Source organism: Pleurodeles waltl, chromosome 8 (assembly GCF_031143425.1).
Source record: "Pleurodeles waltl isolate 20211129_DDA chromosome 8, aPleWal1.hap1.20221129, whole genome shotgun sequence".
Taxonomy (NCBI): Eukaryota; Metazoa; Chordata; class Amphibia; order Caudata; family Salamandridae; genus Pleurodeles; species Pleurodeles waltl.
Genome location: NC_090447.1, coordinates 113981423 through 114006687, shown reverse-complemented (window position 1 = coordinate 114006687; position 25265 = coordinate 113981423). Strand labels below are relative to the sequence as shown.

Here is a 25265-nt window from a genome sequence, read left to right as displayed (position 1 = left end):
ACTTGACACCTTAGATTGGAAGACGTTTGTCACTTTGTGGCCAAAGGCATACTTTTCTTAAACAATCAAAACGTTTCCTGTCAAGTATTCAGAGAATCATGCGCAAATATAGCAGCCTCATTTTACAAGCTCACAGGCATGTGTTTAAAACTTAATATAGTTTGATGGCTAAGCCTTGCTGCTGCGTTTTCCAGAACGCACAATAGGAGTATTATGTATTGTAACATAATGAGATGCAGTTCAAAAGAAAGAAAAATGACACACTGAAAGATAAATTCCAAATTTAATTCGGTAGAGATGAAAAGTTGCAAATCCAACAATACAGTACTTCCTGTATCTAAAATACTGACACAAGATGGTCACTCATTTGCTGCTTCGGGAGTCTGAGCTTGAATCAAGAACAAAACCAGTGCATCAGGAAACAGAGTAATTTGTTGATGGGCTCATTAGAATAGTTTTTAACAACATGCTCCTCTACTATGCACTAATATTCCGCCCAGTCTTCTTGGTTGTAACATTTTGACAGTGGCCTTTCCCTGTTGATTTCAGGCTGACTAAACTCAAAAAACCTGACTGAGTGAACTTCTTGTGTTCATACTTTTCATGATGTGAAGTCTGGTCCACTTGCCAAAGTTGGATTGACATGATAAAGAAACTAAAACCTTGACAAGTAACATACGTACGATTTATAATGGCTCACTGGCAACAATCACCAAGCATCGTCACATCCTTGGAATGGAGGTTCTGAAATGGTTGGGATTGCAGAAAATATTTTCTGTCAAAAAGATGGCTGCAGTATGTGTTCTTAAAATGTTAAATAGCACAGCCTTGATAAAATACTGATGCATTTAATTATTTTTTTAAATATAATAATGGATACAAAGGGAAGCCAAGAAATACTTCAGTGGCACAACAAGCTTACTGTCTTAGTACTGTTCTCTTTTAAATCTTTTTAAAATTTAAATGAAGGTGTATGTCCTGCAAAAACGTTCCCTTGATATGTACTTAAGGCCACACAGATGATCTTATCAGTAAAAAAAAGAAAGTAAATTACCAACTATGTTTACAATATCCACAGCTGGGGCATAACACGGACCTCTGTGGCATCAGGGGACCCTAAAGCCCTTCAAGGGGCCCCCACTCAGCCGCAGGCCAAAGAATGTGTGTGAGATATGGGACACTCGGCACCATCATTCCATTCTGCAGGGTGGTCCCACAATCTTACATTGCGCCACTAATCCAGAGTGATCAGTTTGGGCTACCTTTATGGAAACATTAAAGCTACTGTGCAAGATGGAATCCTCACGTCAAAATCAAAAAGCAAATGGCACTAGAGTCCTGCCTTCTATCTATAAGTTGGGGAAATAAAAGTCTGGGCTGTTTCCTTTGACATACAAACTATACAATCAAGTCTTGTGTTTCACATTAGTGCGGTTGAAAGGTAGCAGTTCGCTTGATGCTAACTTAACAAAGACTTGATTTAAACTGGTTTCAAGTGCCAAAACATCCTGATTACACTAATCTAAAAGAGAAGGTTCTTTAAAAATCCCAAATGCCAACAGCAGTTATTTTCTTGTAAATTAATGGAAGTGCATCTTTGCATAGCTCAAGTGTGCTCCTATGTATAATTACTATTAAGTGTATGTGTTATTATTTCACAAGAATCATTATGAAAGCCAACAAGACTTGGATAAATAAAGGCAGGATGTAAATTGCAATTATAAGTTTAGTACAGATCTCTTACTTTGGCTCAGTTTCGCCCAAATAGTAGTAACTGCATGCTTCAGACTAATGGAGATTCTCATGCTGCAATGCCTGTGGCAGATTTACTCACATAGCCAAAAGAAGACAACAGAAGATCTACCGCAGCCAGCTTGCCCAAAAGCATCTATAGACATACCCAAGTGCATTCTGTGGTTAGTTAGGTCTTTGGAAGTGTGGCTCCAACAATTACTCAAGGAAACAAATATTTTGCAGAACCACAGGAATAGTTTCTCAAAATGATCTTGCCAGCATTGCAATCCCAACAGTAACACAAAGTAAGGGTCATGTGCAAGTCTGCATAACCTAGTGCATTTGTGAAATCAGTGCCATCAATGAGCACAACAGAGCCCTCCGGCAGATGAGTGCAGTGTGAGCCAAAGGATGCCCTCAACCAACAACGTTTGCCTCAATGGAATGTGACATCTGTTCAAGTGTCTGAGCTAGAGTGAAGATATTTTACAGAAATGTCTCTTCTGTATCCTAGTAATATTCTCCTCATGAGTAAACTGAGCACCAACAGCAACGTTCACCGAGTTTCAAATAGTGAAATCAGCACCTCTGCAAAGGCAGAACGTCGCAGATCTGAATGTACTTTTTGCAACAATTTCTTCTTGAAAGTCTTGCAAGCATTGACTGGGTGACAAGGCTTGCTCTGTTTTCTGTGCGTACCAAGGAACATTACTATTAACTCCAGGAGAGGAAGCTTCTTGCCCATAATTGAACAGTGAGTGTTTGTTAATGTTTGGAAAAGGCATGGACTAGCCAAAAAGACATGTGGAAATTGCATCTCTCACACCTATCGCAGCAGTTTCTGAAGGGCAATGACTCGAGAAGCAATCCCAAGAAATACACGTATATATGTGTATTTAAGGATAACTGCTTCAGGTTTTCTAGGCCAGGTTCCACAGAATAAAAAGTGAACATAGATCAGATGAAACAGGCTGACTGCTATGAGCACCAGGTCTCGAGGGTATTTACTTGTGATGAAAACATGACATGTATCACTTAACCGGTTAGGCAAGTGTAGCGATTTACAGAATTCATTGTTAACTGCACCACTCAACATCGAACCCCTACCTCAAAATGTGTGGAAAGAGTCCTTGGCTAAACCCGAACTTCCAAACTTTGTAAGCATAAAGTGTTCAGGTCCAGGCTGCCTGAGATAACACGCAGAACTTTGCCTATAGTACACATACAATGACTTGTGGTTTAACAAGATAGGCTGTTAAAAGCACACGCAAGACAGCTTGGGGAGTTATGGGGCAACCCCTTACTATATTGATCACCATTGTAAGATAAGACAGGAACCTTTCTGGAACCAGTGGAGAAAGGGGCATGTGTTGGATTACACGCTCCCTTGAAACAGGACACAAAGTACTTCTCCTCTGATGAGAAGAAGCAAAATCAAATGAAGCCCACGAATATGAAACTGCTGATGAGCCACATTTACGTGGATATTGTTTATGGCAAATCATCCTAGGTAAACCTGGATATTTGTCATACACGCCAAGCAACATGTTAAGGAGTCAGCCAGATGACTGTAGTAGTCTGATTTTATGCATTAAGGTAGGATATATTTTATTTATAAAGGCTGGCACAGCACTTCTCAGTGATTAGAAAAAATAGGTCTTCAGCACTAGGAGAATAACCAAGATTTTAAAGAGAATTGACCTGACTTACTGCAGTTCTCAATGGGCGTCTCTGAACCCTGGTGCCCCAACTCTGCCCACAGAATTGGAACTGTTGCAGTTTTTCAAGCAAACTGAAGACTATGAAAGTAAATTCAATTTACATTAGCTGCAAGCAAATGTATCTCATGTGGATATCCTGGAAATATGAAAAAGGCTTGGTCGTTGTTACCTAACCTTCAACATCTTGAAGGATGTCTACAACGTGTCAGGGATATAACTTTTTATCAAAAGGGCTTGATGTTAAAGTGCAAGAATAAATCTAAATTTCATTTCACAGCAACTTCTTGAGATTCTACTATCCGTAAATAAGATTTTATATCCTTACAAAAAAGGTGCATAAACATTCCCACTGGAATGAGATTACAATCTAACCTTAAAAACAATAAAATATAGCAAAACATCAAATTAAAATAACACAAATGAAGAGACTTAACACAAAGTGTTATGCCTAAAAGTAAGATAGTTTTTCCATTCTAAGAAAAAGTTATCTTTATATCCGTAATTATCACTTACAATTAAATGAAACAAGAAAGGGCTTTTCCAGTTTCATTAATAACATGATGCCCTTGCATGGAAAAAAAAGTACTGCAGGCAACCACCCGACACCTGGTCATCAATACCCGTGGAGATGAGCAAAACCTAAAATAGTCTACTTTTGCTGGGTGGCCCTTTTTCCAGGCACACACAAGAAAGTGTGGTGTAGTGTGGTGTGGTGTGGTGTGGTGTGTGTGTGTGTTCTAGTTAAACCCTTTCCTACAATGGTATCAAGAACCTGATCCAGGAAACTCAACTTATCCGGGACGATCTTATATTCCTGAAGTACAAGATAAATGAAGAACATTTTCTTTTTCAGTACAAGAATTGCAGTAGACCCCTGGGGACGCTCTTGCACGATATCTGGGTCTCCTTTGAGCAGTACCAGTTGTTATTGTTAACCTTAAAACAGGAGGGTTGAGAGAGAAAGGATGATAGGTTGACCGAGAAAGTGAGAAGAACCACCTGTGATGATATCCTTATAATACACATTCAATATCATATCCTTCCAGGAAGCACAACCTGTGTGAGACAGAAGCACAGTAGGGATGTCACAATGGAGTGAGAGGATGGATGGGTATTGAGATACCATGGCTTGAGCTGAACCAGCACAATCTTTTCTAACCCAGGTGAGTTATATCTGCCGCTGGCTGAACATTAAGATGTGCATTCGTGCCTCCAATATCGGGCCTCTGGGCTCAACATTGCTATCCAATAAGAATGATGATGGCACTCATATTTTTGACCTGATAAAATCCAAACGGGGGCATATGCAACACATTTGGAATGACTAATCTCTGGAATCACATTAATGTATTTTCTTGGATTTAGGAGAACAAGCCCCTGTTGCTTTATCATTTCCAAGGAGTGTATTCCGCATAGAAAAGGTCAGATACTATTGCATTTCAAGAGGGGGATTTTTTTGCCTATCTTTAGCATTCTGGTTCTTCAGTGGCTTGACGACAGTAGCTGGAATCCTGTGTTTTAGAGCTGGTGGCAATAAGTATGCTAAGCCTCTGTTCGTAGGGAATGCTGGACCACTTATGGTAGAAGAGGGCAGTTTAAAGGTAGATGCGCTTTGAGGGTAGGTTTACAGTTTTAACAGGACAACAAACTAAGGCAACGGCAGTACAAGTGTGTCAGTTGTAGACATCACAACCTCTGTTTGAAAAGTTGTACATCTGGCACAATGATTACACTAAAGTGTTGACTGGCAGGCTAGCTCTGTGCAATAACTCAGGCTTATGTGTTGCTACAGACAAGGTAGAAGGCGTGAAATAATTGGCTTCCTTTAATGTTACATTTATGAATCTAAAGACCAGTTGGTGGCATAAAGGAAATCAGGTTTCCAAACACCATGTTAGCTATGGTATATCTGAGTTGTTAACTGTTTAACAAACTGGGTTCCTTCCTTTATAATTGGAATAATACTGTAGAATTCGAAGCTATACGCTATTTATGGTTTCATATGCACAGAACCTCTGTTATGCAGAAACATGATCAGTCTTTCCATGTTGTAATCTGCATTCGATTTGAGCAGAGTGCACCGAGGCACACTACTCAAAGCAGCAAAGCACAATATAAACTTGACTAGCCTAGGTATGGTCTATGGAAGGTAGGAATGTGCAACCAAATGCTGAGACAATGTAAGGTATTGGCTAATAATTAAGGGATTTGACAAGCAACAGGCTTCCAGCAGGAGAAGTGGTAAGAGATATGCAGAGTGATTTACTATGTAAAAGAAGTTGAAAATCATGCAAGTTAATATATTGAAGTTGAAAATCTGTTTTTGCAAACTGCTGCCAAGTAATAAACTGGGGAAAGAGAAAAAGGAGCCATTATAATTTTTCTTACAGAGGTTTGGCGGCAAATGGAGTTATGAGCAAATCATAAATGTTTCAGTAGTACCGTATCCAGGAAAGTATGCACTTTAAACAGTTTCATTGCTAATAAATAATAAATTGCAGAAGAAGTTCATGAATGCCTCAGTCTGGTTGGACTAAAAGCCTACCGCCCTTCGTGTGAAGCCAAATAAACGATACTCAAAACAAAAATGAACAGGTTCATAATATTATGTGTGCTTTATCAACACAAGGAGCTAGCACTGCTGGTCTTAATTAAAATATCTGAAAAACAAAATATGAAAAAGATGGAATATGGTAACAGGTATACCTGAATTGTGTTCTTAATATCATAATAATTGGGTCAATTTTCTTAACATAAAAATAACCTCATCCATAATTTAGAATCCATTTTCATAATTAATTCAAAGAATCAGTACAAGTGTCACTGCCTTCCTTAATGAGTTCCTTCTCCTTGGTAATGTCTACCACCAATCTCTGCCACCTTATTTGTCAGAGCTTTTGCGTGGCCTGCGAAAGCTAGACATATTTTCATTTAGAGCATAGATCCTTCGGGAACATTCTTCAAACTCTCCTAGAACTTGGTCATCACACTCAACTGCTACAGCATGGTCAACAGGGATGCAGTTAAATTCTTCTAACTGGTCCCCCGTTGCATCCATCCCGGTGATCTCCTCCGCTTGCTCTACAGCACAGCACAGATCTGTACCCACTGGATGGTTGAAATCGCAAGGCTGCTCATCAGTTGTAATACCACTGCATTCATTCGGGGAACAAGATCCATTTATTGCATTGGAGAACTGAGCAAACTGCACTTGGTTGTCCTGGTGGCTGCTCAGCGCTCCATTTTCACCATTTACAGGGTCGCACAAATCTTTCCCTCTTCTGTGTTCTTTAGAAAAGTCCAAGGATGCATCCAAAGATGAGGCTGGCGATGAAGACTTCTTAGCCGACTCTCTTGAAGAGGCCAAGATGGCCACTGGCTGTGCCACTGCAGTGTTGTAGCTGGGTGGTGGTGTTTTGTACTGCAGTCGTTCACTTTCAGAACTGGCTCTCTTACGGAGTCCTTTGTCTGGGGTTGACATGCCACTGGAAAACCCAAGATCAAGATCTGTCAACGTAGGTCTTCTCGGAACTGGGATTGCACTAGATGTGTGATGCCGGTCACTAGAAGATAAAAATAAATTCATTATTGCCTAAATAGGTTGTGTTTTTTGGAATCAAGATATTTAGTTACATATCTGTGGATCCTTCATGTAATACACTAGAGCTAAATCGTCAGATAAATCATAACTGGATGCCACAAAACGCTTTCTATCTCTGGTTTGAAAAACCTTTACAATCGCAGGGTAGTAAGAACTATGAGCAAGTGGCCGCGTAACAGATGAGCTGCGGAATTGTTTTTTGATTGCCCAGATCAGGTAACCGATTGGAGATCAATGCAAACACAAACTAGACAAATGTGCAAACAAATGTTGGTAATTTATGTGAAAATAACGTGTAATCGTCATCCCTGTCCGAAACTAAACACCACTTCAAGCTACAGAAATACAACACTCACTGCCTAGTGAAAACAGAGAGGAAAAAATGTCATTCGCATTGTGCACACTGATTTTCCAGCCAACCTCAAAACCAATTGGAAGGCTCGCTGCAGAATTTTAAATTTTCAACTGAAGGAGGACTTTATCTCATGTAAAAAAATATACAGTCACAATCTAAGCCTGCAGAACACCAGTGAAACAACTGTTAAAAAAATTAAACACATTTTAAAATGATGCAAGATTGACAGTTGACTAGGCAGTCGTTTTGCTACCAAACAGCTGTGTGGCCGGTGAAACCAACATCGTCAGAAAGTATGAAAGGCAATATTTCTGTGACTGACTGATTGACAACTGTCTGTCGGCAGCCACGTATTTTTCAAGGGAAATATACCCACACTGTAGACAGCACACCTGGTAATTCCATCTAGATTGCAAAACAGCACAACGCTCGGCCTCCACTTCACACAACAGTGCGCAGGGAGACAGGGTATCAGGCCCCATCCCGTTGGGTGAGACGGACATTAAGCCATATCATGGGTGCATTACACCCTTAACATCGATGGGCCACGGGCACCCACCACCACGCTCCAGAGCGGCAGCACATTTCCATGCAGTGCCATCGCTGTTTAGAGGTCTACGGATTACTTTGGATATTAGATTCTGGACACTGGCTGGAAGAGCTGGAAAAATTAAAGGGCTATAATAACTTTTCTAATCACGGCTGGTTTGTCAAGGCAGCGGTCACCATACCTTATGTGATCAACAAAACACAGGGCTTTCAGAGTACATCCGAGGGAGGGTACCGAGTACAGGATTTGATTGTTCCGAAGTTGTGTTCTTCCACTGAAAAGAGTGCTTGTATTACAACTGTTGGCTTTTGGCAAAGCTTATATTCAACACAGCGGGACTGAGTTGGTTAGAGTGGCAAGAACATGATGGCTTTAATCCAGATATTTATTATGAAACATTAAGATACAGGAAATACGTCAGACATACTTGTAGCGAAAAGTAAACGTTGACAGCAATCCATTTAAAATTAAATAAATACTAAAAGTCTGCACAGAAGGATTTTGTAACATGATTGCTTATGTTGACAAGCTGCAGACTTGACTGGGTGTACTTTGAAAAGCTATGTCTAATGCTACAGGTCTGATCCACGTTTGGAAAGTTATGACAAAGGCAACAGGCCTAGTTTATTTATTGTGAAAAGCACCTGATAAAGCCAGTAGGCTATTAAAAGTGGGTTATCACATTTTACAGGTATTTTGTTACATGTAATCACACAGATTAATACTGTAGGTTAGGGTTTTGGTGATGAACCCTTGGGGTTTTCACTGCGAGGATTCTAGTTAGGCACTACTGGAAGGGGTTAAAGATTTGTTTGCAAACTGTAATTTTGTACATTTGGAAATATTAATGGTATGCATGCCAGTTTATGTACACCTTCTGTAGACCTGTGTTGGCAATAGTGTTAAGCCAACGGTAAAAGTTGTAAACCTCATCGGTTCACTGGCAAAAGGTAATACAGATTTCTTAGGTTTGATATATTTGGAATGAAAAGTTATGACAATGGAAGCAGACCTGCCATACGTATTGTGAAAAGCATGTGTTAAAGGCAATAGGATTTTAACAACGGATTGCTAATTCACTGCTAAAACCTGCAGGAAAGCACTGCATTCCATGTCATCCTACAGATTACATTTAAAGTTAAGGATTTTGGTGTTAGTTATCCACATTGAGCAACCCTAGGCATAAGAGATTTGCACTGTAATAATTCTTACTAGAATCTATTTGGAAAGCCTCACAGGGTTAGAAGTCAGCCAGGATCTTGTAATCAAAAAAGCATTAAATAAAACATGCAAAAATATATAGCCTGTGTCATTTACATTCTGCTTCCATCCATGGCAGCATACTGAAAGAGGTAATGGTTCAGACCATATCAGACTGGCTCTCCTGCCTGTGAACAGAGGCATTTTTCTATCACATGTATTCACCGGAAAATGAGGGGGCTTCTGGCGTGGCTTTAGTTTACTTTTTTCTTGGTTTGATTTTTAATGTCCTCCTTTTACAGTTCCCCTTCCATTTCTTTGCTCCTTCTCTTTTATTCATTTTGTTTTCTTATCATGATACTACAGTTCCCCAGGAAATGCTAACAGGCCACATACTTAACACTTGTTTCATTTGCACTGTCCTGCGTTCCCCCATAGCCAATATTGCTAAACCAAGCACTCATTATGTAACGCTGTTGTCCTCAGTGCAGCATTCCTTTACCATTCCAATATGGTCAACATATTGGTTTCCGAATGTGACGGCCAAGGTGGAACCTTAAAATGATGATAGTCTTTGTACGATTGCACTGCATGAGCAACACCTGAAGCTATGCTATGTTATTGAAATAATATGCCTGTCGTGTTTAGACAGCAGCATGTTTTTTTATTAAAAGCGCTATATAAATACTATTACAATACAATATCAATATACAACTCAGAAGAGTTTTCATGAGCAGTACCCTGCACAAAGGTAAGTGGTGTTGATCAGCTCTGCGTCCGTTATTGGCTCCGCCAGAAATAAAGTTGCGGTCCCTATACAGGCCCAACTCAGGCGTTCTGACATCATACTCATTTCATGACTTTCCATGCCAGAAGCGCAGAGCCATGAAGCATACAGACTACTGTGAAACCTGAAACGGGAGTCCCTGCCCCTAGAAATCAATTTGTAGAGCAGGGAGGTTTTGTGCGTCGGTAAGAAACCTGCAGCTAGATATAGTCTCTACCAGATAAGGCGTTGCCAAAAGGTAAGTAACTTGTCCAACTGATAGACTTCTGGCTGCAGATTCCTTCCCTATAAACAGATATCGCAGCAAAACCATCCCCAGAGGTGGGTCTGCGAACCAAGTTCAAACAAGAAAGTTCTGTAGGACTGAACTGGCAATGTGCATGTCCCCAAAGACCTGACTGTCCAGGCAGTGGTGTATGGGCAACGTGTTCAGAGATGCCCACGTCGCAGCCTGACAGATGTCTAGGACAGGAACTCCCCGTCCTAACAGTGGTCGCAGTTTTAGCTCAGGTAGAATGAACGTGCGTAGCAGATCTTGATGCAGAGAATGACCCATCTGGAGATGCTCGCTTCTGCCCTGCCCGACCTTTCTTCGCCCTCACAAACCCTACAAAGAGTTGGTCACCCACCTATAACTTTTTTGTATGATCAAGGTAGAACGTCAACACTTTTTGGGTTCAGGCAGTGGAGTCTCTCCTCTTACTTAGAAGGATGTGGCGGTGTGTAAAAAGTAGGCAAGGCGATGAACTGTCCTGCATGAAAGGACAACCACTTGTGGCAGACAAAAGGCCCTTGTGTGAAGCACCACTTTGTCAGGATATATAGAGAAATATACAATTCACTAACTCTGTGGGTAGATGCAATTGCAACAAGAATGGCTGTTGTCAATGTGAAAAGCCTGATGGGACAATTGTGGAGGGGCTCGAAAGGACCACACATCAAGAAAGTCAGAACCAAATTAAGATCTAACTGGGGTATAATAAAGGGAGAGAGAAGGAACATACGAGTGAGACCCTTGAGGAACCTATGTACAGTAGGAGAATAAAACAAGGAAGGAAAGATGATCAGGCAACCATAAAAAAGCAGAAATAGCAGACAAATATCCCTCAAGAGTGCCCAAAGCAGAGCCCTGCTGGGCAAGGGAAAGAATGAAAAATAGGACATCAGAAAGAGGGGCAGAAAGTGGGCCAATAGTGGGGCACCATGCCACAAATCTCTTCCAACCACAGGCGTATACCATTATGGTGGAGAGATGCATGACTGCCAAGATTATGTTAGACTTTCAGTGGAAGGTCAAAAGCTGTGAACTGCTGCCACTCAATCTCTACACAAGAAGGCAGAGAGTGGGCAGGTTTGGATTAAGAACCCTCCCCTGCTGCTGCAACAGAAGATCCTCCAGAAAGGGCAGTTTGAGCGGAGGATCGATGGACATGCTCAGCAGCTCGGGATACCAGACTCTCCATGCCCAGCCAGGAGCCACAAGGATGACTTGGGCCTGGACGTTCCTGATCTTCTTGAGAACTCTGGACAGAAGTGGCATGGGAGGAAAAGCGTATGAGAGGCCTGAGTTCCACTCAAGTTGAAAAGTGTCTTTGAGCAACTGCCGCCTTGGAAACTCCAATGCGCAAAACTGCTGACATTGCGCGTTCTCAGCAGAGGCGAACAGATCTAAAAAAGGCTGTCCCCAACTGCTGAAAAAGACCTTGTGCCACCTTCGGATGTATATGCGATTCGTGATCAACTAGGCATTTTTGGCTGAATTCCTTCGCTCTGGTGTTCAGAGAACCCACCAGAAATTGAACCACCAGGGACATGCCCTGCTGTTCCAACCAAGTCCAAAGTCGTAGAGCCTCCTGACAAAGGGTCAATGACCCTTCTCTGTCCTGCTTGTACTTCAAAGGTGAGGTGAAATGTGAGTGCCCAAACATAGTAGTTTGCTTCCAGGAGGGCACTAAACAGTAAGAGGCAGAAGTACAGATTGCCAGCAGAGAATGTGACTGCATCTTTTCCGGCAGCAGTATATTTTGTGCCCATTTAAAGACAGTAACAGAGACAGCTGCAGATTCTCCTTGGAAAGATATCACAAAGAACTATTTCACCAGGCTGTTTGAAACTCCAGGGAAAAGTGTTGGGTGAGCACCCCGCACGGACATACACAAGACCCACCCCCACTGACTTCTGACTTGCACCTCACTTATTCCAACAGCAGGTCCAACAGATTCAAGTCACTTCATTTTAGGCCTGTGGCAACTCTGCCCTCACAACTCACTCTAGAGACAACAGGGCTCTTTTTGTCACAGCAACGGGAAGAACGCAGCTCAATGTACTTCAGCATTATGCAGTACCTAGTGCTTTTTCGGTAATGATAGCCACAATGAGCTCTGCCAACTCGCATAAACACTGAAAAGTAGAACCTCTTGCCAGGCAATCACTGAGACTCACATAGGCTTCCACAAATGCTCCTCAAACCTGTTCTGCAGCAACTCCAGTACTGAGAACTGTACAGCATTCTGCCCACACACCTCAATTCTAACATGCAAATCCCCCTGCTATTATAGCACCGAGAACAACATGTAGCTCAGACCTCTCTTCCATTGCATCGATGGGATCCATATTCAATCCAACTCTTCCAGCCCTACTGCAGCAGCACTGCCTTTCCAGCACTGGGTATTCACAGGTCTATGAAGTTACCTCATTCCTAGCAACAGCATTGCTTGCTATTCCCTAACAGTGTTCTAGAGAGCACAACCATCATCCTCGCTCTCGGAATTCATAAAGGCACTTAAGACTTGGCTGTTTGACTAATCCCAGCAAGATCCTGGTGCCTGGATACCCTAATGGGTGCTAAGCCGCACTTTAAAGATACAGATTTATTGACTGATCAAGAGCAATGCACCTCAGTCCTGAATTGCAGCAGCACATTGCTCCAATGCTGACATACAGAAGTCTGATGAGGCACCCCAGTTCTTATCTAGGGCATCGCTACTAGCTACATATGGAACCCACAAACAGCAGTGCAAATGCACCTCAGTACTGATCGAGACCAAATGCTTGATAGTACAATACTAGGAACCACACCAAGCTCTCAATGCATCTCAGTTCTCATCTATATAAATCCCTGTATTCCACAGACGCTCCCTACAGCATGCTTTTTTAAATCTCTACAGGGGCCCATATACAGTCCTTCTGAAACACCTCACCACCTGCAGCAACTCCAAGCATTCCAGTACTGAGACCCACAGAAAACAGCACTCCTGGTAATCCAGGACTATCTACAGTTATTTCACTGCTATCTAATAACAAAACAAACAAACAAAAAACACTACACTGCCAATTCACATTAATCATGACTGGCAGAAGTGGGTGCACCACTCACCTCTGTTCTTTTACCCTAAGCCTGACTTGCTTTAGCTTTCCTGTTCTATTACTGTGATCTACAGAGTTCTACCACCATATGCAGACCAAGCTTGTAACACGCAGAGGTATTTTATCACTTGGGCATTTCGAGCAAGCATCAGTATGAACAAGTTACTTACCTTAAGTAACACTCTTTCTGGTGGATAACTAACTGCAGATTCCTCACCTATAGAATATCCTCAGGCGCAAGACGGGATCCGGAAGACTTTTAGCATACCCCTGTGCACCTGTAAGTAGGGTCATGCGGTTCTGCAATGACTCTGCTCTGCCCCAGAAGTGATCGTTGAAACTGCACATAGGCACCATCCAAGCTCACTGATGTCCCTTTTTTTTAGGACACTGTCCACACCTTCTAATACTAAGCTTAAAGTTCAACTGTTCATACCAGAGTGCAGATCTCTAAAATGGGATCTTTTTTAAATGGAGGAGAGTCCATTCTATAGAATGGGGAGGTGAAGAATCCGCGATTAGATAAAGAGCATCTACCAGAAAGAACATTACCAAAGGTAAGAAGCATATTCTTTCGATGGATACTTCTAATTGCAGATTCCTCACTTTTAGTACAGATAAAGCCGAACCTTCCCTGGCGGTGGGTCTGTAGAATGACTCAGACCAAAACATCCTGAGGGACTAAACAGGCAAAATGTCCTTCCCGTATTTCCTGGGTATGAAGGCAGTAGTGCTTTGTGAATGTGTGCACTGATGCCCCTGTAGCAGCCTGACAAATATGTAGGACAAGCACTCTGCATGCCATCGGAGTATTAGCAAGGATCACTCTGGTGGAGTAAGCCCTCAACATCTCACGGGGATGGCTCTTGGCCAGTGCGTGGCAGATATTAATGCAGAGGACCATCCACCAGGGTAGTTTCCTCTCCTGCACTGCCTTGCCTTTCTTTGTGCCAGATCACCCCATATGGAGTCACTCCTCCTCTTTCAAGAAGGCATTAGCTACTTTGGGAGGAAGGTTAAATCCAGTGAACTGCTGACGCTTAATCTTCATGCATGCAGGTGTAGATGGTGAAGGCCCATGTTCAAGACCCTGACTTGCTGCTGCAGCAAATCATCCAGAAGGGGCAGCCTGATCGGAGTTCCAAAACACAAAAGTGTGGACACTGTGTTCTAGGCAGTAACAGATGGTAGCCAAGAGCAGGGTTTGTTAGGGACAAGTTGAAGGGCAATATGGTTTCCGACGAGGATTATTCGGACTGTAACACCTCCAAGAGGACATTCATTTTTACATCAGAGGAAGAAAACTGTAGATCTAAAACGTCTGCGGCCGTCTATTGACCATGATGAACAAAGCAAATTCCTCTACAGAAAGGCCAGGAGGGTGAGAAAAGCCCCATTTAATGGAAAGTGTCCAGCCCACTGGCCTCTTGCAGGTCCACATAAAAACCATCATCATATTGCAAGACAAACTCATCCTGATCATCGCCAAAAGGTTGCTGGCTCTGGTCAGAGCCCCATCTGAAAAACCTGAGAACTGGAAGGCGGCTCTGCAGCAAGGGTACTGTTTTGTGACAGTCGGTATGTACGGGGTCCTGTTGTGTCGGAACTGTGCCAGAATGTAGCTTCGGTTGAGACTGATTCAGGTCAGATTCAGACAGAACAATAGGATCGATGTCGTCCTTTGACGTCAGCTGCGACGGTGCCAGCGTCAACGCTTTACGAACCAGCAAGAATTGTGGTGCCAGAAGTGAAGTCTGCTCCAAAGCAGAAGCCAAAACAGGTTCAGGGGAGACAGAGGGCAGACCTGTGTACTTCAACACGACTGGATGCCTCCTGGAGTGTCCAAAGGCACGCCAGAGGTAGCTGGAAGGGTGCCAAAGATGTAGAGCAAGGCCTCCTTGAATGCCTCTGTCTGTTGTGGCATCACAGACGGACCTGGAAATTTGGGGTGCACCAGGACCAGCTGTGCAATTGGGTCCTCAGTACGGGACCGGAACGAGACCTCTGGGCACCTTGGAGTTCTTGCAACTTCACAGAGGGAGAATGGTGAGGTTAGGACGAGGCCCACTTGAACGGCTTGTGCTTCTTTTTTTACGTGGACTTACCCGAAGACTCAGATCGTAATGATAAGCTGTTGCGGGAATGAGTCTATACCCTTGACGTACGTGACTTCCTATGTTTCTTGGCAATGAATAGGTTGGCTTTGCGATCGTGGGCTGCCTTCAGGTTCATCAGGCACACACTCTGTACAACTTAGAGTTAAGATCTGAGCCCACACACCAGAGGCAAACCTTGCGGGGATCGAACACTGACATATTTGTGACAGTCCCTACAAGTCTTAAACCATGTAGTTTTAGAAGAGGACAGGTTCCCTTGCCCGCAGGTACATTTGGAAAACAGTAGGTCACTTGATGAGAAAAAAGTAGGAGCTAGTTCAAGATTCACATAGGAAGGCTCAGAAAGACAGGAATGGACGTCAACGCACTTGCATAACACTACCTACCGGAGCGTAGGGGCTATCCTGAAAATTCTTCCAGATCCAGTCTGGCCCCTGGGAATAGTCTAAAGGTGAGGTATCTGTGGTTAGACATATCCATCAGAAACTAACCTTAGGATGCGCCTACCATCTGAACAGTAAAACTGGACAAAAGGCTCCACAAGTGGAGCTTATTTCTGCCCTCCAGCACTAACTGCCCTTTCAATATATGATTGCACTAAAAGCTGTTCTAGTTTGCCTAGATCCTTATCTGTAATAGCTCTAGGGAGTTCAGAACCTACTTGGCCATACCTCCGTTCAAATGCAGCAAATTCCACATCCATGTTTTGCCAGAACTGGAAGCATAGCCCTCTACCAATCCATTACAGTCCCAATCTGGGTCCCCCATGCACCTCAAATAAGGAGGCACGCACATTACACTGCCAATAAACAGGCAGACAAAGTTCTACCACTTCCCTCTAACAATCTCTTGCTGAGAAGGATAACCTCTCAAGCTCCAATCCCTAGATGGAGATTACTGAGAGACGATTCCAAGAGAAGAGGGAATGTCACAGGAGAGGCAAAACTTAGGATGACCCAATGAGGGCGAGATGAGATGTGATGGAGATTTAAACAAACATGGACTGCAACACCGAAAAGGGGTTACCAGCAGGATCTCCACAAGCTAAGACCTTTGGGATCATCTTAAGAGAGGGAAAACAAACAGAAGACCCCTAAGCCTAGAAAGGGATAGGGCATCTATTTCCCTAGTCTTTGGGTGGGGATTCAGTGAGCAGAAACATAAGAGGATCACACTGTTCTCCAATGGGACGATGTCCATAGAGGGACTGCTGCACCGAATTATGATCTCACGAAAGAGAGTAGGAATATGCCACAGTACATCTGTGCAGCGCAGGCACACTTTGTGAACAACTTCTGTACCTTAAATAGCAATTGATGAGGAAACTGAATCCAGCTGCCTGCTTAAACAATGCTGCCCAAACCGGAAGGCTAGACAAAGCACGCAAGTGAACACAGTGGCAGGTACTGTGTAGGCAGGGACTTGGTTAGTTCCAAACACTCGCTCTGGTTTTCTATGTGCACCAGTGATTCTGTCGGCTAAAAAAATCCTAGGTTGCTCATATCATTGGAGCATAAGGCACGGTTACACTCGAGAACACCAGGGCTGACAAAGCTGGGACACCTCTACTTTGACACTTACACAATTTAAGAGAGTAGGAGTCATACCTATGATAGATGTTTCTCTATTTCAGATTGTGCCTCACAATATAGAGTTGTTATTCAATATTCCCTGCGGAGCAGGGAGCGCTTTCACAGGTCATTATGTCTTTCTTGCCATGCATATCTAGGATCTGTAGTAATACAGCTAACCATCGAGAAGCCAGCCATCTGTTATCAATGCATGCCAAACTCTGAAGAAATGGCTGATTCAACCCCATTGACTGGAACTTGAGGCTTGGTGGGGGCCCAAAATAACTTTAGTAGATTATTTGTGGTTGAAGGAGCTGGAGAGACAGACGCAGGATATTGTTTGATAAAAGGGTTCCGTAGCTACAGCCACATGCTCTAAAAGAGGTATGCCAGAACCCCAAGCTGCAAAAAGATGATTTAAAAAATGCTTGAATCCAGGGCCACATCTTCTGTTGAAGGATGGGACCAAAATAATCAACGTCTGGTTCTCTCATGACTTTTGAGGCTAACTCTGCCCCCCTCTGTTTCAAAAAAGCTTGGATTCTGTAAATGGAAGGTACAGGAAGAGGATTTTCTCAGCACTATTCACCCTTCATATTTGCTTTTTAATGTGTCCTCTTGTGCAATAGCAGTGGGTGCAGAAACCTCCATGAGTGAGATAAAGGAGCATGGAGTGTCTGGTAGTAGATTAAAGAAGCCTGAAGTGAGCTGAAGGCTACAATGCTTTGTTATTCGGGGCACTCACATTGAATTTCACTGACTGCAGGCTTCTGAGCAGAGCTCTGGGCACCGGCACTCATTCATTTACAAATTAAGCACTGATTGTACCGGTAAAGGAGAAACAAATCATTGATCAGTTACTGCTCTGATTATGGAAAAGCCAAATTCTCATGTACTTGATGAAGGATTTCTATTAGGTCAGCCACCCAAACAAAGAGACTTCTGATGTCCGCTTTCTTTGAGCCCTCCCCACATCCATGTGCATTTCTGACCTAGGAAACTTTACTGATGACTTATTTTGCAAGGCTGAAGCAACCGCCTGTTGCATCATCTCCTGATGGAAAGCTCCAGAGGTAAGGATATCCTGCACTATGTCCCCTCTCTTACAGTGTTCAGAAACAGGAAAACCAAGGACTTCTTTTGTATTGTGATGCTTTCTGGAGCATTTTCTATGTTCCATTAAGCTAAATTAGGGACTCTCTACATAGGTCTGTGTGGCAAAAAAGCGACATGTCAACCAAAATCTCACATGACCATAAACTCCCAAAAAGAACTAATATGGGTCCTCATGTATCTGGTGGAAGGAAAGGAGCCAGACCACCGTTCAACACCAAACAGGCAGACAATCCGGCCGCCTGCAACATGAGGGCGAGTGATACCCACACTGCTCCAAATATGGGAAGAGGTGTGCAGAGCTCACAGTCTGGAGCAGTAAAGCAGGACTCGCTGTTGACGCGTGCTGGTTAAAGGACAGCAACAAGTGACTCAGAGTTCAGAGAATTACACAGTCATGTATATTACAAAGAAAGGTATTGAAAGAAACCTAGGTTCTGCTTTAGATCTAGGCAGCGGGAATACTGCCCGATTTATTATGATCTCCATAGGATATCATTTGATTGTAATAAGGCGGACTTGGATATCTGTCACATTTGTGACAGAGTATTCTCTCCACCAAGATCGAAATCAGGCCCCTTCTTTCTCAGAAATTCCAACATATCTTCAGAAACAAAGAAAACAAGGAAGCGCAGTATTCCATCTTCGATTTTTCGGGTCAGCAGAAATGGGATGGAGTTTATTTTCTAGGCACAGCGTAACATTTGCTACTTTTTTGTACCTGCTTAAATGGATAACTCACGTCTATGGGTAAGACAAAGCCTCAGATAATAATGACTGGGGCTAAGAAGACTGACGAGGGGGTAATGCATTCATTCTCACACTGTAACCACTTCAGGCTTAATATCCAAGATACTGCTGTACAACTTTAACATCACATCTCCAAACCTGAAGCACCTCAGCTGAAACCTCCATGTAGGTCATTCTACAACCAATAGCATGGGTAACCCTGCAGACCTAAGAGGGGGGCCAGAATTATAATGCAATGAAAGTGCATTGTCAAAAGGTACTGGCAAAGACAACAGGTCCCCAAGAATCGGCAAAGCCAATAGGTCCCAAAGGGGAGACCTACTTGCTTTGCCAATGCTTGTTTTAATTGAACAGAGTTGTGGGAGAGGGTTAGAGTCTCTTGCAAGCTCTAAAAAGTCATGGGATTGAGGAAAGGGAGGAATCTCTGTATAAAATCCATGTTCGAGGCGAAGCAGCCTCTATAGCGCGGGAGGATGTAAGGAAAAGAGCATTCTACAGGGACCCCCGGTGGCCTTAAGCTGTCAATATTCATGTACAGCATAATAGTCAGTGGATGTGGCATTTTTCTGCGTTTAGTTTACCAATGCGGGTCTCACAAGGGGATCTGATCCTGAGCCGGAGCTTTACATTTTCTGAGAACCTTCAGAATAAAATTACCAGTACCAAGAATGTTGATTTGCATTTTCCTCTTCTAGACGTCTGTTCTCTAGGTTTTTTTCAACTACATTTCTCAACTACTTTCGAACACCAACTGCAAAGTAATCCTCCGACATAACGAAGGGATATCCACACATGCGCACAATGACAAACCTGCACGTGGCCAGAAGCTATTGTTTCCAAGTTACCTTTATAATGTTGCAAATAAGATTGTGGCATGTGAATATTTCCTGCCAAATATTCAATAAAAAGGGATGAAGCTGGGGTTTCAAGGCACCTGCCTGCACAAGGCACATATGTTCGAGCTTACTTTGTCAATTTTTTAACAGAAAATAAAACTCAGTATGTTCATTTTCAGGTTTAGGCCTTTTCTGGACTATTTCAAGCATACCTGTTAAAAAAATTTAACAGTGCTGTTAGGACATTCCGCAGAGCTTCTGGGCAACATAGCACCACTATTTAATAATGTCCAACTACACTTCAGACGACGAGTGAACTCCAACATTATAAAAAGCCCTTTAATTCAAGCGCTTCATGGCGTCACTATTAGTAAAGAGGCACAAAGCACAACTACCCGAAACATCAAAACTGAAGAATACAAGGCGTACACCTCTACAAACTGAATTGTCTTTCTCGCGCATTTTATAATTTTTTTAACTTACCACTCCAAGTTGCATGTCTGCCATCTAGGAACCGTAAGTTGAAGTTACAAAATAATTTCGCCAAGTCAGGATGTATGCATGCGTATGATGCAATTTCATGAACGTGCCTCGTCAACCTGTGACTGTGGTACCATCACGATGCATATAAGGTAACACATGTAATTGACAAGTCATCGCACTGGGGCTTTCACTTTTGGCCTCCAGGTGCCAAGCATCAACTACAATCATTTTTAGGGTCGAGCCAGCGTCGCTTGCACTTGTGCATGCGTATCGCTAGCGAGACGCTTTAAGTATCAGAAAAGGGCTCGGAGCCACGTCAACGTCACGTCAGTGTCTTTCATTGGCAAGTTGGCTTGCCTGTTACAATCCGCTTCGTTTCATCAGTCGAAGGCACGCATACGTCATGCCTTTTCCGTGGTTAGTCCTCCTCGAGCGCAGCGACCAAGTACGGAAAACATGCGAGGCTCGCTGTGGTTGTGAACTACTTTTTCTCTGTTTTTAGAGCGCGATCTCGCTGGGCAGAAGTCGAGCGCTTCGTTAATTGCACTTTTGCCGTTAAGTTCATAATTGCACTTTGTGTGAACTGTATAGCGCGATCGCGCTGTTTTTTTCTTTTGATGCAGGAAAAATCCGGTTGGGAGTTTACAACAGCTGTAACTCCGACAAATGCGAGACCCTAGTGCATTGTAAATGCTTGTTTAATTTTTGCAAATGCTTAAGATTCCAGGAAAGCAACAGCAAAATCTAAATCAACTATGTACCAAGGACGGAATAAAGTGTGTTTTATACACGATGCAATAAGTACCAGAACAGCTGAGAAATTGCAACTTAATGTACCAGAGTCCCAGCGGTGGATGGGAAAACACTAGCTTAGACTCCGTTCGAAAAAGACTGAGATATTGGTGGAGAGTGACGGCAAAGACCTATGGAGGTCAACAAACTGACCAACAGATGGGGACTTGTGCAGGCGGAGTGTAAAAATGATGCTGTTCAAATCTCTTCAGTATTCTGTACAAGCTCTTCCCAAATCAAGAAGCCACCTAAAACTGCAGTTAAAATCCTGCCTCATTTCACTAAAGAAGGCTGACATACAACAGTATTGGCCTTAATCAGATCCCAATTAGATGGCCACTCACTCTAGCATATACGGGTAAGCTTTCTCGTGGCATATCTTAAAATGGTGTAGAACCATGCAGCTAGTATAGTATTGGGGGGGGGGGGGGGGGAATGATCTAGATTCATCTAAGCCTAACCAATCTTAAAAAATCTTAACTGGCCCTTGACCAGACCCATGACTGCTTTTCTAGTAATGTTTTATCTATCCCACAGATTGTTTTTGGCAAAACACGAAATAAATATGCCTGAAGTTATACTCTCTGAGCAGAATATTATTACTCTATAGTAATCCTTCCCGCTAAAAGTTTCTGACTTCAGTAAAGCTAGTCTTGGAGGCAGAGTCTTCGCTACTCTGGTCCCACCCCAAGCGAGTTTGCTGCTGCTAGCACCAAGAAGTAAGGTGGAACTTAATTTCCAAAACAACTTAAAGATCATCTTTTCTGTCACCTTCTTGTAGGTTTGAGCTTCCGGTTCTCTGCTATTCCTAGCACTTGGAGATTGGAAGGGTGATGAATAGGGTATTACAAAATGTACAGGACAAACAAGAAAATGTAATGGGCCAGCCCTTATACCTTTGGGCAAAGAAATAGTACCCAGCAACGCCCAGTGCATCTTTAAAAGAGCCCACCTACATAGAAGTACAGAGTGCAAGGGCCATATCTGGAATCCAATGTGATACTGTTCTACCTATAAAAGCACTTTCCAGTGGTATATTATGAGCATCCAACTTCCAAGTTTTAGATTTAAGTAAGGTCACATAAATGTGACCCAATTTACGGATAAACGCCTATTTACCGTCCATTCAGTATCATATTTAATGAAGAATAATGCATGAATAGCTCTGAAGACACCAGAAAGCTATTATCAACTTCTTTAGAACACTGTCAAAAAACACTTCATTTACTTTACCATAAAGTATCACCAAAATACATTTCATCTGAAATTTGAGATATCTTTAAAATAAAACAAATATCAGCTTATCCACATTAGCAAACAGTTATTCCAATATCGTTTTTTGGCTTGGGCCAAATTCAAATGTAGCCTGCAAATAAACTCCAAAATGTAATCCTGTGGGGCAAAGCTCATAATTACAGCAAATTTACGACTTTCTTGGAATTCATAAATAATTCCCAGAGTTGTCTTGGGAATCTGCGAGTGTTGTAGCTTCTCTAGAGTATATCCATACATAAACACTTGTTTGTGTAAATGTAGCACGTGTGTTTCTCGGGGTGAGAAGCATCACTGGTAACAGTGTATTTTCATAGTACTGATACAGCATGCTTTGTATATCGCAGAGTCTTGTCTCAAGGATTTACTGAAATCCTGTCTCATCAACAATCCTCCCGTTAATCTTTTTGAGCAGCTGTGAGAGGGAGGACAACATGGTATCAGGGCAGCTCCTTCCCTATGGCAAAGGAGCGTCGCTCCCCTGGCTGAGCCAGAAGCAGAAAAAAACCCAATAATCCACTATTGTTTTTTTTTTCTGCTTCTGGTTCAGCCAACAGTGCAGTGAGGAGCGGGGTTCGGCCATGTGAGGGGGAGGAGGAATGGAGTGCACCCAAGTCTCAGGCCGGGCAAACCCACATGCACACTTAGCTTTCTCCAGCATGCCTGTGCTGGGCTGGAGAAACTGCACAGACCGCAGGGCTGTGTCCGAGCTGCAATTTGAGCCGCTCAGGCCAATCCTGACTCTTTCATGCTAGGTTTAGAATGAAAGCAGCGCCAGGATTGCTGGGAAGCCTGTGCTGGTGTCCCACTGAATGCTGGGACATATTGAGGGAACAGGAGCGAGACAGCAGGAGGCAGTGGGAAACGGAGGTCCGAGGTAAGTTTATTTTTTATTTATTTTCCACCTCCATCCCTGCCCCCACCCACCACCCCTCCCTTTGAGATTTGCGGTGGCAGCCGCTGCATGGTTTTGCACCCTGTTCTCTAAAGTGTAGTAGCCAAAAAGTGACATTGCAAAAGGGATATCTCGGGCGACAGAAGAAGTCCATGGGGGTGGGAGCAGGGGGAATATCGCTGTTTGCTCCCATCTCCTCCCCAATAGTTGTCATTCGTGCAGTGGAATCTGTCCCTCACCAACAACTCTGACTATACAAACGGCTACAACATAATAGTAGAAGGTAACCTTTCAATGCTTTACAATCATTGGAGGGGTCGCAAACAACTGAAGGATGCCCTTGTGAATGGCAAGGAAAGGAGAATGAATCTTTGTCACATTTCGGCAGTATCATGTGGATACATTGTTTTCTGTTTTTCACCCTCACAATGCTTACCGCTTTGCTCAGCGAAGGCGAACACTTTAATGCTTTCTACCTTCAATGGGTAAATATCACACAATATATTTTGCACTGGTTAACTTTTTAATGTTTCTCCGAGGGTGGGAGAGGAAGTGGGTGGGGGAGGAGGTAATATTTTTCCTCTCTGGGCAAACCCTGTGCCCGACACCAATTTTGGGCATCTTATTTTCCGTTTCTGACCCTGGAAAAGAAGTTATCATGGAAATGACCACAAATGCAACCTCCCCCCCCCCCCACTGTTTTCATGATATTAAATTCACTGTAAAAGAATTGTAAGGGCAAGCAAACTTGTGCCTGGAGGCCTCACCACCTTTTGTATGAGTTCTCCATCTATAAACAGCCCTAACTTTCCTCTGTGAACAAATTCACCCATACCTGAACTTGCATCAGGCATGAGAAAATGAATGTACAGATTCACAATGTTTGAGTCAGTAAAATGGAAACAGAAATCTGCATTAGTTGATCCTTCTAGATGGGCACAGAGGCCAGGTATATTGACTGATAATGAACACAGCAAGGGCTGCAAAGACTGGAATACCAAATTTACTCACCATAATGACTCAAATTCTACAGGACATTTTCCATCCCCACACTCACCCAATAAACCTAGATTCGATGTGTATCATCCCAGGTAGTGGAAGGGGGCTGGAGGGAACAAAATTTAAAAAAAGAAGGGAATCCAGAACATACTTGTACCCAAGTAACACTTCGTTCAAGTGGTACCCTGCAACGAATGCAGCGGTTTTCAGTGATCCAGACAAAATAAGAAGTGCTCCAGCTGGCAAAATACTATTTATGGAGTGAATTCATTTTCAGCCTCTTTTTCAGTAATTGGATGCCAACACTAGGGGGCACTAAATGGCTATTGTCTGACCTCCTCTACCTTAAGGAAGTGCTGCCCCTGACCTAGTATTACCAACTTTTTTTAATGAAACAGACTTTTAGAATCAAAGGTACATAAGGACTGCAGTGCGTTGCTTACCTGTGCCCAAATGTTCCAGTTCTGTCACTATTCAGAAATGATGGAAAATTTACTGCAGTGGAGAATCAGACAAAAGTATATACAAAATAATTTGAAATTGGTATAACCAAACTTAGCATGGACTTTAAGAACATGTCATTTACCTTTGGTAACACCTTATCTGGTAGAGACTAACTAGCTACAGACTCCTTACCTTAGAATTATCCCAGGCGTCAGACTGGATCCAGAAGATTTTTCGTGAGCAGTATCCCTGTGTGCCAGTAGGTGGAAGGGTGAGGTGAAGAGCAGAAAGTAGGTAAGGCGATGGAATGACCTACATGCAAGGGTGTGACCACCTTTGGAAAAAAGGAGGCCTCCATGCAAATCACCTCTTTGTCAGGGTGAATGGATAAATGGGGAGGCTTAGGTGAAAAGGCCTATAGCTCACCAACTCATCAGCAGTTATTATAGCCACAATGAAAGCTGTTTTGATAGTAAGCAACTGCAGGGGACAATTGTGAGTTGGCTCAAAGGGAGCACACATCAAGAATGTGAGAACCAGATTCAAGTCCCACTGAGGCAGAAGGGGGAAGAGATGGACTAAGCCTTTCAATAGCTTATATACAATAGGAGAGTTGAAAAGAGGGTTGGCTCAGGTAATTTTTGGAATGCAAAACTAGCAGAAAGAGAACCCTTGAGAG

General features: G+C 43.0%; 1 protein-coding gene across 1 annotated transcript in view; it reads right to left on the bottom strand.

The window, feature by feature from the left end:
* Positions 1-271: 271 nt before the first annotated feature.
* UVRAG (UV radiation resistance associated) overlaps positions 272-25265 on the bottom strand; it is a 312834-nt gene continuing 287840 nt past the window's right edge. The window contains exon 15 of the mRNA XM_069203880.1: positions 272-7018. Coding sequence (XP_069059981.1) covers positions 6337-7018 — 682 coding nt within the window. The 3' untranslated portion in view covers positions 272-6336. The remainder of the gene's footprint in view (positions 7019-25265) is intronic.